This window comes from Thermobia domestica, chromosome 9 (assembly GCF_964235325.1).
Source record: "Thermobia domestica chromosome 9, izTheDome1.hap1.1, whole genome shotgun sequence".
In the NCBI taxonomy this organism is placed as follows: Eukaryota; Metazoa; Arthropoda; class Insecta; order Zygentoma; family Lepismatidae; genus Thermobia; species Thermobia domestica.
This window is the reverse complement of record NC_137462.1, coordinates 181,721,661-181,737,817: the sequence shown is the minus strand read 5'-3', so window position 1 is coordinate 181,737,817 and position 16,157 is coordinate 181,721,661. Positions and strand designations below refer to the sequence as shown.

General features: G+C 30.9%; 1 protein-coding gene across 7 annotated transcripts in view; it reads left to right on the top strand.

Annotated features, from left to right (window-relative positions):
- RyR (Ryanodine receptor) overlaps window positions 1–16,157 on the top strand; it is a 395,937-nt gene that overhangs the window by 244,013 nt on the left and 135,767 nt on the right. For all 7 annotated transcript variants that reach the window (XM_081725586.1, XM_081725584.1, XM_081725582.1 and 4 more), the window contains exons 33-39: window positions 2,111–2,394; window positions 3,342–3,516; window positions 4,400–4,546; window positions 9,014–9,225; window positions 11,354–11,551; window positions 15,228–15,368; window positions 15,735–15,887. In XM_081725586.1, the coding sequence (XP_081581712.1) occupies window positions 2,111–2,394; window positions 3,342–3,516; window positions 4,400–4,546; window positions 9,014–9,225; window positions 11,354–11,551; window positions 15,228–15,368; window positions 15,735–15,887 (1,310 nt within the window). The remainder of the gene's footprint in view (window positions 1–2,110; window positions 2,395–3,341; window positions 3,517–4,399; window positions 4,547–9,013; window positions 9,226–11,353; window positions 11,552–15,227; window positions 15,369–15,734; window positions 15,888–16,157) is intronic.

Below are 16,157 nucleotides of genomic sequence, written 5' to 3'. Positions count from 1 at the left end.
CTTTCAACTCCATTAAAGTATACAAAAATAAGCTAAGTTCCATTGATGTAAATAAACGCGATCTGTAAGTAGTATTCAAAGTATCGTTATGCACTTATCCAGTAAATTATTTATTTTAATTGGCGAAGTTAAGGCACTTCGTTTTGTCTTGCACTTAACCATTTAATACATTCATAAGAGAATAGCAAATACAAGTTAAAATATACAAAATATATAGAATAAACATTGTAACTATAATAAAAATAATTAAATAAAAATAGATACGTCTTAAAAAACAGCAAGAAAATACATAGAGGAGCAACTTAGGTGACACTGATTACAGAAGTTTGCCTCAAGAAAATGTTATTTTAGTTTCTTTTTAAATAGGGAAGTGGTTGGTGAGTTTTCAATTGTATTATGATTAAATTTTATAGCCATATAGTGCCTGCTGTAAAATATTTCGAATAAAAGTTTGTTTTATGGAGTAGAATTTTTATAGACGCAACAGAGACGTATCTGTTTAGAGTAAAATAATGCTGTTTTAGCTCATAGAGTTCTTTTTGTATTGTTCCTTTCTATGCAAAGTTGTAGTATGGCAAGAGTGTCATAATTATATTATTCTTCTGTCATTAGAAGCATGAAGCCTACAATGTATTTATAGACAATGAAATAAATGTATTTATAGGCTTCAATCAATACCTTTAGTAATAATTATAAAACCTCAAGTAGTTATGGAAGTTTTCTTTGAAGAAATTTTATATAAGTGATCCTGTAAGATTATTTCGCAACCAAATATACTTATAATAATTAAATTATGACTCTAGAGATAAATAATATGAACATTTATTTCTTACAGTCCTGTTTGCAGAGTTTTGTTGGAGAATCGAAATCTTTTGATTTATGTATTTTGCATCACTCAGTTATCTCTTTATAAAGAATTTTTACTTCTGTGTTAAATAACCGTAATAATAATAATCAAATTTAATTTTCTGTATTTCGAAATTTCATGGAATTAGGATATATGGGAACATTTTTACTTAGAATGGTTAATGTTAATATTTACATGTAAAGTCGATTATTTGTTCTATTTATCATGTATGATATAATTCAACCATAAGAGGTGTCAGCAATTCAACCAAGAATATGGACACTAAATTGGCCAAACACGACAGAAGTTGTGGTCTAAGTAGCTAAGCACCGACTTCATGAATAATAGAATATATGGCTGTACAGAGAGCGGATTTGGTAGCGTAGTCCTTGAACCGTAGGCATAGTAAGCTAAAGACTCAACTTCGATTCTTAGTCCGATCGTGTGCTTTTTTCACTCTTTGTATATAATTAATTGAAATTGCACTTGGTGAGATGTACTTGGTGTAATGTACACATCGATTACTTCATTCATTTCTCGATTACTTCCTTCTTAATATAATACTACTACTACTATAAATTCGCCTGAAACGCCCTGTATACTATCTTATAGTTTATAGTGTTTTACTACTTTATTTTATGTTCTGTGTAACGTATCAAATGTAATATCATCTTATAAAGCTCCCTACCTTCAAATAGATTCCTTTTATTCGTGATCATGTACTGTATTTTGTGTTAACATTACTAATTCTTTGTGTGCTCCAATGTAATTTTTTTTTATTTCATGCAGTAGCGTACGCAGAATTTTATTAAGAGGAAGTTTAAGCTTCCAACTTCATATCGTTTCAGCTTTTTTATCTATCTATCTATATATATATATATATCTTAATATGAAATTTTTACTTTTTTACAATTCTTGTTCAAGGGGAATTAAAACCCGGAATCCCCTCCTTGCGTACGCCACTGATTTCATGCCTTAATTTATCACACTAACAACATTCTAAAAGCAAAAGCCGAACAACATAGAAAATAAATATGTTAATCCATATGTCTTTCTCTTTCTCATATTCGAAACACACTTTTCTCGGTTCAAAAATGATGCCGCCCGAGAATAAAGCTACGGCTCCTATTATTGTCATATTCTAGATACATTAATTGCATTGTTCGTGTGATCAATTCCATTTGAAATGAAACGTATAAATCTCCCTGTAAGACTAATTTTCTTCTGAATTCCATTAATTTATAATGTTTTCCTTTACTCTAGAGCGACCTAAAAATAGTACCACCTCAGATACCTGAGAGACAAGGCAAACCATTGTCAGCAGGTGGTGTGGAGTCGTCTGGGGACGAAATCTTCGACGCCGAATGTTTGAAATTGATCAATGAATACTTCTACGGAATTAGGATATTTCCTGGTCAGGATCCTACTCATACCTACGTAGGTTGGGTGACTACACAGTATCATCTTCATGATAAGGAGTTCAACCATAGCAAAGTCAGAAAAGCTTCCGTCACCATATTTGACGATCTAGACAGAATTAAGGAGAAGTAAGTATTAATTTCGTCTTGATGAATGTAATTAAATATTATTCTAATTTGTTAAGCTTTATTAATAACATAGGCAATAAAATATAAGTAACTTTTTATTTGTGAAATGCTATTAAACAAACTAATGATTATTTTCCACATTCTGGTTGTAGCAGTAAAATCTGGTTTTAAACAATAGCATTAAAATTTCTCTATTGTTTTAGACGTCTTAGAAAATGTATTTTTCGTATGTAGAAAATGGATTACTCTAAAGTATGTTACCACTATGTAAATTTTCTCTCCGTTATTAACAAAAACTTTAAAAACTGAATGAGAATCGGAGAAAGAAAGCCTCAATTAACAGTCAAACATTATTTAGTAATAAATTACAAAAATTACTAATTAATTTATAGCTGAAATCTTCAGCATAAAAAAATTGCAAGTAACCAAATGAGTTTTAGCCAATTACTCATTTGGTGGAATTGTCATTTTTCAACAGTTGTTAATACGTTGATGATGTTCGCTTTACCGCAGTAGTACTCAACCAACCAAACTTCAAATTGGCAACCAGTTTCAACTTAACCACAAAAAATGAGCATTGGTCGTACAATACAATGAATACTGGTTGGTTGATTTCAACGAAATTAGCAACCACAGATTGTGGTTGAATTAAAACTAAAATTTCGTTGGTTGAAATCAACGGTTTTGACTACCATAATATGCTTGTGTCCCAAAATTGTTTTACTTCCGAAAAATCAATTCAATCAGAAAGAAACGTTGGACAGATTATTTTGGTTACTTGGGATTATGATGCAACAAAACCAAGTTTAAATTCTGTTGATGGTATTTAACTAATTTTACTAAAGAAATCATCATCAAAATAACCATTTCAAACTATCAATTTGAATATAATAATGTAATTGTTGTTCTATGCTTTTAAGTTTTCATTAAATTCTTACATTTTGTAGTGTTGAACGTCAGAGCTGTTACATGATTCGAGCAGATGAACTGTACAATGAAGTAACACAAGATTCTTCAGGTAAAGGAGCATCACAAGGAATGTTTATTGGATGCTTTGTCGATACAGCCACTGGTTATATAAGTTTTACATGTGAGGGCAAAGAGACAAAACATAAGTATAAGGTACGTCTTATATAATTTTTCTTTATATTATAGAATACATAAATAAATATCAAAACAAAAACATATTCTTAAAGTAAGAAACTAATAATTGTATAGCAAAAATAGCAGTGCACGGAGATAGAGGCAATATAACTATATTAGTAACACTTTATGATTGCACTGTTTATTTTTTTAAAAAATACTTTAATTTTAAAGTGACCGCATAACAATACAGCTAATCTGTTTTCGATTAGAATAACTTTTTCATAAAGCTATGCTGTCCATGAAAATATCCCAATTCACATGTTTCGAGCACGAAAACTACATCACTTTTAGCTTTGAATATTCAAATAGAATAAAACTTGCCAATCACCGACAATCGGAACAAAACTCTATAAGTAAACACATTTTTAATTAAAAAATGCTACTTTGGTCAGAAGCAACTTCGCTCCTCTTTAGAAAGTTTTCTGTCTGAATCAAATCTGCTCAATCTTTAGTGCAGTCAACATGAAAAACAAGGTAGTTCAATGTAAGTATGGTTTTTAATTCATCGTTATCAAAATAATCTTCTGAATGGGTTGTAAAGAAGTTTGGACATTAAATAAGTAAAAATATTCAAGAAAGCATCTAAGAAAATGTTTCACTTTTTAAACACTTAGTGTCAAAATAAACGAATATATTAATAAATACATCTAAAGAATAATTTGTAGAATGTGTAGTGAAATAGAAAAAGGATCCACCTAAATTTTGGTTTAATATATAAATCAAATATGACTATTGCGTCAAAATGTTGCATAGAAAACCGAACGTACTAACATGAATTTCTTCATATATAAAGATAAATTTATTGTAAAATTATTTACTATAAGATGTTTTAAATAAAGTGGAGAATTTTTTCTTTCAGATGGAGCCTGAAACAAAACTATTCCCTGCTATTTTTGTTGAGGCTACGAGTAAAGAAGTGTTGCAAATAGAGCTTGGCAGAACCAGTACCACATTGCCTTTGTCAGCTGCTGTTTTAATGAACTCTGAAAAACATGTCAATCCTCAGGTACAGATAGCCATAGTTATTTACAAATCTTTGTAAAAAATAAAATCAAAATTCTCAAAGAACAAAATAAAATGTAAATTATTAGTACTCTGAATTAATTAAATACAATAGTAGTAAATCTATTGTTATTTTATTTTTATAACACACAGTTTCTATGAATTATTCAAACACTTAAGAAGAAGGAAAAGTAATCAGTGTCCAGGTATTGCACTCCTAAAATCTCAACATAATCACTGGCAGGAATGTGCCCTGTGAGCGTAATCGTGCAAATTCAGCTTAAGTATTTTTCCATTAACTATGCAATTTCAATTTTTAAATTTATAGTTTTCAATTATAACACTGTAAATACTTATGCTACTCAGGAATTATGCTGTAGGAAATGTTCAAGAAATTTATGCTTCGGACATAGATTTATCAGTTTGCTTGGCATCGCTTTTCACCACTGAGACTATATGAGACGGGATCTATTGCATAAAATGCGATCTAAACCACTACTCATGTTTGTATTCGAAACTATATCGAACTCGAATCGAACGGCAATCAAACTCAAAATCATGGATACAGAAGACACGCGTATTAGCCAGCCATGAAGGAACAACGTATATAAGTTAGTTTGATATATATTAAGGTGGAGCGAAAAAATCAAATTTTCGAGTATCGAATTCTAATAGGGTTCAAAAGTTGCGTATTCGCATGCTAATCAATGGAAAAATAACAAGAAAATCACACCTCGGATCTTCAGTTCGCGCAAACGGCCTAAAGTTTGAAAAAAGTACCAAAAAAACACCAAAATTAAACTTTACGCGAAAGAATTAGATTTTTGAGTATCTAATTCTAATAGGGCTCAAAAGTTTCTTATTTGCATGCTAATTAATGTAAAACTAACGAAAGAGATCACACTTCGGATCTTCAGTTCGCGCAAATGGCCTGAAATTTGAAAAAAAAAAATGGCAGAAATCACCAAAATTACCTTTATGCGAAAAAATCAAATTTTTGAATATTGAATTCTAAATGGGCTCAAAGGTTGCGTATTAGCGTGTTAATCAATGAATAAATAACGAAAAAAATCACACTTTGGATCTTCGGTTTGCGCAAACGGCCTATTTTTTTTAAAAAAATGACAAGAAACACCAAAATTTACCTTTACGCAAGGAATATACACATTACTTTTTTTTTTCATTTCTTTAGCGTCTAAGTACTTTATTTTAGTTGTGTAAGGGCATGCTTATTAATAATTCTTTAATGTGAGTGATTTTATACATTTTATTTTCATAATGATTTTGCAGCTCTTCGTCCATTTGGCAACGTTTTCTTTCTTTTTCATGAAATGGCCCAGAACTCCCTACAAGGACGAAGCTACAATCCGAGTTCCACACACATTCTATTAAACTCTCATACCAATTAGAGTGTGCCAAATTATGTTGATTTAGTCAAGTACGTTGTCTTAACCGCTTAACGGTTTTACCCGAATTATTACGTTCAAGGGTAATATATAAATCTTGATTATCCCGAGTTATTACGTTGAAACTATATTTTTCCGTTCGAATCTGTATTTAAGCGAAATGTTTCGTTGTGAGAAGAAAAGGTGCAGGCAGCAAATCTTAACAAGCAAATTAACCGTCTTTTGTTTTGGTTTATTGACTTTTACACCAGGCGGCAGTGTATTACTCCTGCAGTGCCCGAAATATTTCGGGATAATCCCGATTGAATGTTTTCACGTTTTAAATAGTCTCAACTTATAACACGATAGAAATTTTGCCATGATTCTGTTCAGGACTTAGCAGATAAAGCTTTTGTTTAAATAAAACATATTTTTTCAGCACGCAAATTCATTTAATCTTACAATTATTTTATTTTCAATTGTGCCCGAAAAAACTCTGGATAATCCAGAAGTAGTATTTTGAGGGGTTATAACTTTCGAAATTTGGTTCTGAATGATAATTAAAATAGATTGTGTTAGCACGCATTTATGATAGATTTAAAATGTGAAATAAAATAATATGACCTTTTTGGGACGTTGAAAATAAATTCGACCGTTAAGCGGTTAAATTCAGATTTTTAAACAAATTTTGGCGTTGTGAGTCTCGAGAAGAAATTTGCTCTAATGTAGCCATCTCTGTTTTCTTGTCCGTACACTTTTCCTGCAGACTCTGTGACAAGTTTGACACATCTTTCAACTTCCTGAGTATGACATGGAACATTTAAGAAGTCAAACTCATGAGCAGATTTGTCATGCATAAGTGATAAGATAGTGTCTGTTGTCAAGCTTTCGAGCACTGGAGGAGGCCGACTGCTTACATTTTTTCCACTCTATCAGCTCACTGTAGTGCATTGCATCAAACTTTATTGAAGTTGCTACAAAGTTCTAACAGATTTCAACTTCGGATCTTGATTTCTTGCCTCTAGCACTCTCCCGTAACAGAACTCTCGTGCGTGTTGTCTCTCATAGACTGTCATAGCTAACAATAGGTTTTTTGGATGACAGAAGAACGCCTATCTCTAAATCATAGGATCGAGAATTCTTTTAATGTTGTTTGGCAAATGTCCAATTGTTTGAACTATCTTCAAAATATGTTTAGGTCCATATTTCACTGACTGATATCTCTTCATGTCGAACCAGATAGGAACATATGTCTTTATAATGTAGTTTACAAGCACTTTGAGTTCGTTTGTAGAATTTGTTTGAGAAACGTACAACCGTAAGACCAGGTTTGCACATGTCAGCCATCGGAAGTAACTAAGAGGTCCAGGAACTATTATAGCCACATCTAGAGCACACTGCCCTGTCTGAATTGCTCTGTTAGAACTTTTATGGCAACTTCAATAAATTTTGATGCCACGAACTACAGTGAGCTGATAAGATTGGAGAAAATCTAAGCAATCACCCCCTCCAGTGCTAGAAAGCTTGACAACACAAACTATCTTATCACTTATGCATGACAAATCTGCTCATGAGTTTGACTTCTTAAATTTTCCATGCGATACTCAGGAAGTCGAAAGGTGTCAAACTTGTTACGAAGTCTGCAGGAAAAGTGTACAGACAAAAAACAGACATAGACTCAAAATGCCAAAATTTGATTAAAAAATCTGAATTTAAGACAACATCCTTGACTAAATCAACATAATTTAGCACACCCTAATTGGTACAAGAGTTAAGTAGCATGTGAGTGGAACTCGAATTGCAGCCACGTCCTTGTAGGGAATTCTGGGCCATTTCATGAAAAACAGAAGAAAACATTGACAAATGGGCGAAGAGCTGCAAAATCATTATGAAAATAAAAATAAATGTATAATATCACTCACATTAACGAATTATTAACAAGAATGCCTTCGCACAACTAAAGTAGAGTACTTAGGCGCTAAAGAAATGAAAAAAAGTAATGTGTATATTCCTTGCGTAAAGGTGTTTTTTGTCATTTTTTTTTAAAAATTAGGCCGTTTGCGCGAACCGAAGATCCAATGTGTGATATTTTCGTTATTTTTCCATTGATTAGCACGCAAATACGCAACTCTTGAGCCCATTTAGAATTCGATACTTAAAAAATTGATTTTTTCTCATAAAGGTAAATTTTGGTGATTTCTGTCATTTTTTCAAACTTTAGGCCGTTTGCGCGGACTGAAGATCCAAAGTGTGATTTCTTTCGTTATTTTTCCATTAATTAGCATGCAAATACTCAACTTTTGAGCCCTATTAGAATTCGATACTCAAAAATCTGATTCTTTTGGGTAAAGTTTAATTTTGGTGTTTTCTGGGTCACTTTTTCAAACTTTAGGCCATGTGCGCGAACTGAAGATCCGAAGTGTGATTTGTTTCGTTATTTTTCAATTGATTAACGTGCGATTACGCAACTTTTGAGCCCTATTAGAATTCGATTATCGAAAATTTGATTTATATATTATTATTATATATTCATAAAAATTATAAGCATTGACAAAATTGAGAAGAATAATTATTGATGGGAGGGGGAACAAAATAACGTGCTTTAGTTCCTCTTTCAATGGATATACGGTATATTTTTGAAAACGATCGAGCGTATACCTACCAAAACCTATAGTACTACACCATTGCCTTCAAAGCCACTGGCACTTATATTACTACAAAAGTTTCTGGCATTACAGAAGACAGTCACGGCGCCCTGGGAAAGTAGTTGTAACTTAAAGTTAGCCAATCTTACCGCGGCTTAAAAAGTTAATACCATCAACAATTCACAACTAGGGAAATTACTGTGTGTATTATTTTATTAATTGAATTATTTTGAGTATTATTACAGAAAAATAATGCAAATATATATTTTAGGGAAATTTATTCATTTTTCCGTTATTAAGTAGGATTTTGGGGCGTTGTAAAAAGGAGAGCACACCAGGCATTTCTTCGATTGCTCTGATGGCCAGTCCACCCCTGATGACAATTATACTGTTTAATTATGTTAAAGTTCCATTCTTTATTTTTATTTATTTTGTTTATAGTTCCCGCCCAGATTGAGGGTCCAGTGCCTTAAGCCTCATCAGTGGGCTAGAGTTCCAAATGAATATCTGCAAGTACATGCATTGAAATTGTCCGATATCAGAGGATGGAGTATGCTTTGTGAGGATCCAGTGTCTATGTTGGCATTACACATTCCAGAAGAAGATAGATGTATGGACATTTTAGAGCTGATTGAAATGGATAGATTTTTGTCGTAAGTTTATTATTATTATTATTATTATTATTATTATTATTATTATTATTATTATTATTATTATTATTATTATTATTATTATTATTATTATTATTATTATTATTATTATTATTAAATAAAGTTTATTTATTAAGTCCACAATACCAATTGAGTTGATACAATTAATTACGTTTCACCATAACTTCAATTTTTTTAAGAAGAAAAAATTATCTTAGTTGATAATTGTTTAATAAAATGCACTACTAGTTTTGTATTGTCAATTTATAGAATAGATAAAACTCAAAAATTTTACAATTGCATATATCATGAAATTATATCAAATTATAGATGATAGTACTAGTATTTACAAATGCCTTGTACTATTATTCTAGCATCATTGATTTATAACCTGTAAAATTGCATATAGAAGTTGTAGAATTTATGAAATGCATCCTTGGTGTGCTTGCATAAATAATACGCCACTACAACTTGTAAATATTACAAATAACTTTGAAACTACGAATTCAATACTTCATCCTGTAGCGGAAAACACTGTCAACGAAAAAGCACTGTAATATTGGGAGATAAGTTTAAAAAAGGACCTGCTAGCAATCATGTCCTAACAGTGAAGAAGAAAGATATATGCTTATGTTAGTTTGATGGGTCTGAGGCAGTATTCCCAGTTTGTTCACTGATATATATATATATATATATATATATATATATATATATATATGGAGAGAGAGAGAGAGAGAGAGAGAGAGAATTGAAGATTAAAATAATTATGAAAAAGGGCGCGAACGGACGTAAAAGAACCAATCATAAAATGATAGATCAAACTCAAATGAATCTCTAAATAATCAACTTTGCCCCAATTCATAGCTTGGCCTCGAAACTGACAAACATAGTCTTTTTTCTTCACTGTTCGGAAACTCTGTCTGATGCTAGCAGATTATCGCCATCATTAATATTTTTCATTTAATTTAACGATGCTTTTCCCTTAATTATGTTCCTGATAAGAATCGAATGTCATGCAATTAATTATTGCAACACATTATTTGTGAAGGCGTACCAAATAGGATCATTTATGATAATATGTTTGTATAGTTGCTTTCATTTGAATAATATCAAAATAATGAATTATTTGATGAAAATATTTTAAGTATACTGGATTTGAATGATAGAAAACTTGCGACTGGGCCACAAATCGAACCCTGGCTTAAGATTGACTGTGCCGCACGTTAACCATGACTACTCAGACCTCTCAAACCACCCATATATTCTCTTTTCTGAAATTAATGCTGTATATCTTAGATTATGTTGGCTGTACCATAATGCTGTTGTACGAACCCAATGACTATTCGTATGAATACCTCAACGAGTGAAATGTTTGTTTATGTGAGAAATGAGGCAATTTTTCTTACACTAATTTTGGTAGGTTTCTGTCTTCTTATATATTACATAGGTTGTTGTCTCCAATTCCAATTGAAATATAAAGTATTCAAATAGTTATTGGGTTTACTCAAGTACAACAAATGTCAGCTGTAGTACAATCCATGTGGTTTAAGGCATAGATTTGATTTGATTTGATTTCAGTTTAGCGTCCCCTTCCGCAGCGAGGCCATATGAGACATGGAATCCGAACCACATGAGCTCCCGCCGGAAATCGATCTCCCACACCAAAGGCGCGTACGTTAACCGCTTAGCCACGATGGAGTTCAATTTAAGGCGTAGAGATCCTCACAAGGGAGAATATGTGATTAGTTTGAAAGAGTAATGATAGTAAAGTTACTGTTTAATGCACTGCCACGGCCAGCCATAGACCTTGTTCAGTTTTCGACCCAGTTTGATATTTTCTATCTTTCAAATTCAAGCTAATTTCTCCTATAATGAGTGATAATTAATTAATTCAAGGTATTAAAATTAAATTATGGCATCAAAGAAGAGGCTATATGAGGACTAATGGGGAGAGGTATGTGTTCAAAAACATGACGGCCTAACATCAATTTTACATGCAATAGTAATCTAGTGTTAAATACACCTTTCAAATGCATTACCAATAAGACGTTGCAAGAATTTAACACAATATTATTATCATATAATGCACTGTATTTTGAAATTATCTAATTTAATACGGTTTTGTTTGCAGGTTCCATGCTCATACTTTAACACTGTATGCAGCATTATGTTATCAGTCTAACTACCGTGCAGCTCATACACTTTGTCAGCATGTGGACCAAAAGCAGTTGCTCTACGCTATTCGTTCAGAATACATGTCAGGACCTCTTCGTCAAGGATTTTACGATTTGTTAATTGCTCTTCATTTGGAATCTCACTCAACTACAATGTAAGTAATTGTCATTTAATATTCTTTAAAAGTAACTATAATATTTTTATTAAATAAGCACTAACTGTTTAACACTAATACTATACGTAATTACACGTTTTAATAACATAAAACTATTGATTAGACATTTAATCAATTAGTTCTAAAAGAAACTTATTTTGAAAGAAAGGGATAATTTTATCTAATAATGTTAACCAGAGTATAACAAACAAAAATGATATGAACAAAATCCAGAAGTTGAAAAATACAAAATTATTGTACATATTGTGGGATTCCTTTTCACTAAATTTTAAATTTAGTTGAAACATTGGAATAAATGCTTTTAATTTAGGAGTAATTATCTATTAAAAAAAGTAAAGTAACAAGCAAAACAGAAAAGTCAATGAAATTATTGTTTTTCGTGCCCTTAGTAAGGGAAGGAATTGGGTCTTTGAATTTCAAAATTTAGCTCAACTCTATGCAATTATCTGCTAAACTAAATAAATTATATGAGTGTGTAATATGTTTTGATAATATTTTTAAAGTTTCGATAGAATTATTTGTGTACAGTTTTGTTTTTTTTTTTTTTTTTTTTGTGACTTCTTGTTTCTTTCTTATATGAGATTTCAAAATTTAATAATTATTTATTCCTATTTCCATATGCATGTATCATACATTTTTCATTTAGAAATGTATATCAACCTTCTAATTTATAAAAGAAATATGAACGAAGGGATTTTAACTTTGTATAGTACAAAATATAGTAAGTTTGAACAAACAAACCATTAACTCAAAATAATGTTACATTATATCATCTTTGTGATCAAGTAGATAATATGACTTAGTTTAACGCAGAAAGTTACAGGTTCAAACCCTGATACAAATTCAACGAACATATGCTCGGTACTGCCTTTACCATATTTAAACTTAAGTTGTACTTCTCTTTATTTTTATTTATTTATTTTACTTTATCTGCTAGTCATGGTCTGTCTGTTCATTGTTATCCTCATTATATTTTTAACATTTCTTTCTTTTGTAACTCATCTGCTTTGTGGACGCATTTTAATATAATTGTAATGCCTGTGAATAATTGAACAATAGGATCATAAAATCTTTTGTAGATTATCCTTAGTTCCTTAATATTGTTTGTGACTATCAAGAATTAAATTCTAATGTGATAAATGAGGAGGCCATTGACCAACTGTTATCTTAACGGGAAAGAGTAGTTAAATAATGTAACTCTATTCCACTGATGAACCTTAACATGAGCGGAAGATATAAGGGAGTTCGAAACCCTCCCCGAAATATTAAAAAAAAAAAAGAGTTACTATTTTACATATACAGTACAGTAAGCCATGCTATTCACTTCTTTTTGTGTTGATTACTAGTCAATTATTGATCAATACAACTTCCGATAAAATATACTCCTTGTACTCATCTACTTATTTTGATATTCAATTTAAAAACTGAAAGCGACTTAGTATCGTATATAGTCAAATTTGATATTTTGGAATCATAGACGCTAGCTGTGTTGAAGTTTTGATCTTATATGAAAAAAATTAGTTGTCTTGATGTACTGTAAACATAATATTATTATAGGGGCCGTGGTGGCTCAGTGGTAGAGCGTTCACCTCTGGTGCTAGGGGTCCCGGGTTCGATCCCAGCCCCCGCCAAGTGAACCTTGTGGTGGACAAACACCGTGTGCGTGGGTTTTCTCGGGGTTCTCCCGTTTCCTCCCACTTTCTTCATTCCACCATTTCATTCATTACTCATCATCACCGTCTCCTTTAGTCTAACCGGCATAAACGTGGGACGTAAAACTCACAGACTTCATTTCATAATATTATTATGAATGATTCGGTTGAAATTAGAAAGTATCATCCTATTTTGATTTTACGGAGATGTACCAATGTGTTAACGATAACTTAATGCCAATAAATTATTTGCATTTCAATGTAGATAGTGAATTCAAATTGTGCTTTAAAGAAGTCATAAGCATTGACGTTACAATTTGAATCAATATTGAAAAAAAAAAAAAAAAAAAAACTAATTTCTTCTCGCCAGTGTAACAAGGAAAATATTAATGTATATAATCCAAAAGAATATTATAGAAGATCAAGTGTCATATCATTTCTTGATTGTAATTTCAGAATTGAATAGTTTGTGAACTACAAATGCATCCTGACAAGTATTCAGGCGTTCATTCTGAGTCATTTAAGTAAAAATACTTCTGTTACTGAACTTAGGAAGTGTACACAGTTCAATCAAAATACTTTATCTTATCCCACAACTATACTTTTTTGATTTTGAACTGTGGAAGTCAAAGTGGAACGTCATTATACAAAATGAATGGCCACAAACAGTATTGATGCATTGATCAGTGCAATCAAAAATTTTATTCTAATGTATGAAAATGTTGCAAATACTAGCTACTATATCTGTGCCGAATGCTTCAGCTGAAAGAAACTTTATTACTAAGAAGGGTCAAAAGTTACCACAGAATACAATGGGCCAATATCTGCTTACTAGACAAGCTATTCTAAGGTTTTATCAGGAAATTCCTGTAATTTCTGAAGAAGGGTTTCACAGTTTGCAAAAACTGAACTACGTGTTTTATGCATTATATACATTAAGGCAAGAACAATATTGCATAAATCATAACTTTTACTCCCTTTTTAAAAAAAAATGTAAAAAATAATCCTTTAAGTAAGGTTTAAATGTTACTTTTCTGTAATTATTTAAGATATACGACAAAAGTAAGCAGAATATTTTAAATATCTAGAAAATCTGTATAAAATATGCTATTTACTTTGTCACAGACTGTACATATCCGGCAATACGTTGTTCATTTAGTGATCCTGAAAATAGGGAGTGTATATTTTATTGAAAATTTACAGTCATAGTAGTACATAACTTGCCATGTGCTACTAAGTTACTAACTGACTAAATAATATATCGTTTTGTCAAACCTCTCCCGAATAAAATTTCACTGTTCGCCACTAACACTTTAATGTATTAATTATTAGATTAATACTGTATATATGGAACATACGGAGGGAGACAAACAGGAATTTGCAAACAATGCCAACATACGACATCTCATAGGTGTATGATGCTTTTAAAAATTACTATACGCACGAATTTATATATACATACAATATGCATAGTAAACAATATGGTTTAGTAGTAAAAATCTAGATAAAACAAACAGTAAGAGACCTAGAAAAATTAAAAACAAAAATGAAAAATAAATGAGAACTTTTTTAAATTTATATTCTAGCAAATAAAATAGATATCACAATTGTTTTAAACAGTTTTATTAGAGAGGATATTCATTCTCTAAATAAGGAAGTCTTCATTTTATAATTTTTCTGTTACTGATAAAATTGTATATTTTCTGCACACATTTCAATCACAGTAGCAACCCGAGTTTATAATGTATCTAAATATATTTTGATATAAGAATTCAATAATAAAACAACACATTTTTATCTTTATTTAGTTTCAAGACTGATTTTCTTCTGTTAACATAGGTGATGCTGTAATGAACTTAATATAGCAAAAAAATTAAAGTTATTTCCCATTTCATTCAAACTATCCACCCTGAAAAAGATTAATAAAAGTCCTATGTATATGGAAAGAGGTTAGTTTCAAAAACAATTTAAATTCTAATCATATTCTTTTTCTTTCTTTCCAGGGAAGTTTGTAAAAATGAATATATTATTCCTCTTGGACAGGAAATCAAAGACCTATACCAAGATATTGAAATGTGCCACAGCTTAAGATCATTGAAAACAGAATCTATCAGACCTCAACTGAAAATGACAAATATTTCACCGTAAGTGCACTTTGTTCTGGTATTATAAGTATTTTTTTTTTTTCTTGTTGTTGACAATGATAAATTATGTTAGTGTGTTAGTATCATTTAGATAGAAATATCCCGAAGATAATTTGAAAGATGAAAGATACAGTTCATGATTCTTGTAAATTTTATTCTGATTTGTGTGAGAAATCATTTTTTCTCTTGTACTAGTGAAAAAGATAAGCACTCTTTATCATAAATATTAGAATCACCTTTTTTAAGTACCTCAAACTATATTCTAGTAAGTATGCAAAACATTTCATAAAATACATTATAATTGGGAATGCATATTTTAGAGATTTTTGTCTAGCATTAACTATTGATATATTATTTTACTTCTAGAGAAACTGTTGAGGATATTAGAAATCTTTATAGTCCAGCATTCCCATTGGATGTTGTGAAGGATTATGTAATGACAGCACTTGATGAAGCTGTATTGATTAATCAAGTACATAATAGGGATCCTATTGGAGGAAGTAACGAAAAGCTGTTTCTGTAAGTAATACAAAAAGTGATTATTTGTTTGAGTATAGAAGTAATATGACTTTTTATATATAAAATGTAAATTGTAGAAGCTGAAGTAATATTTACTACGGTACATATAAAATTTAAGTCAATAGCCAAGTGCAGAGTAGGTGAAGGATGTCAGGAGAAAACAAAGAATCCCCAGTAAAAGCAATTATAAGTAAACATAAATTTTCCATTGGATGTTAATGTCATATTCTTGAGGATCGTTTATTTCAAAGCCTTCATAATTTCAAACCA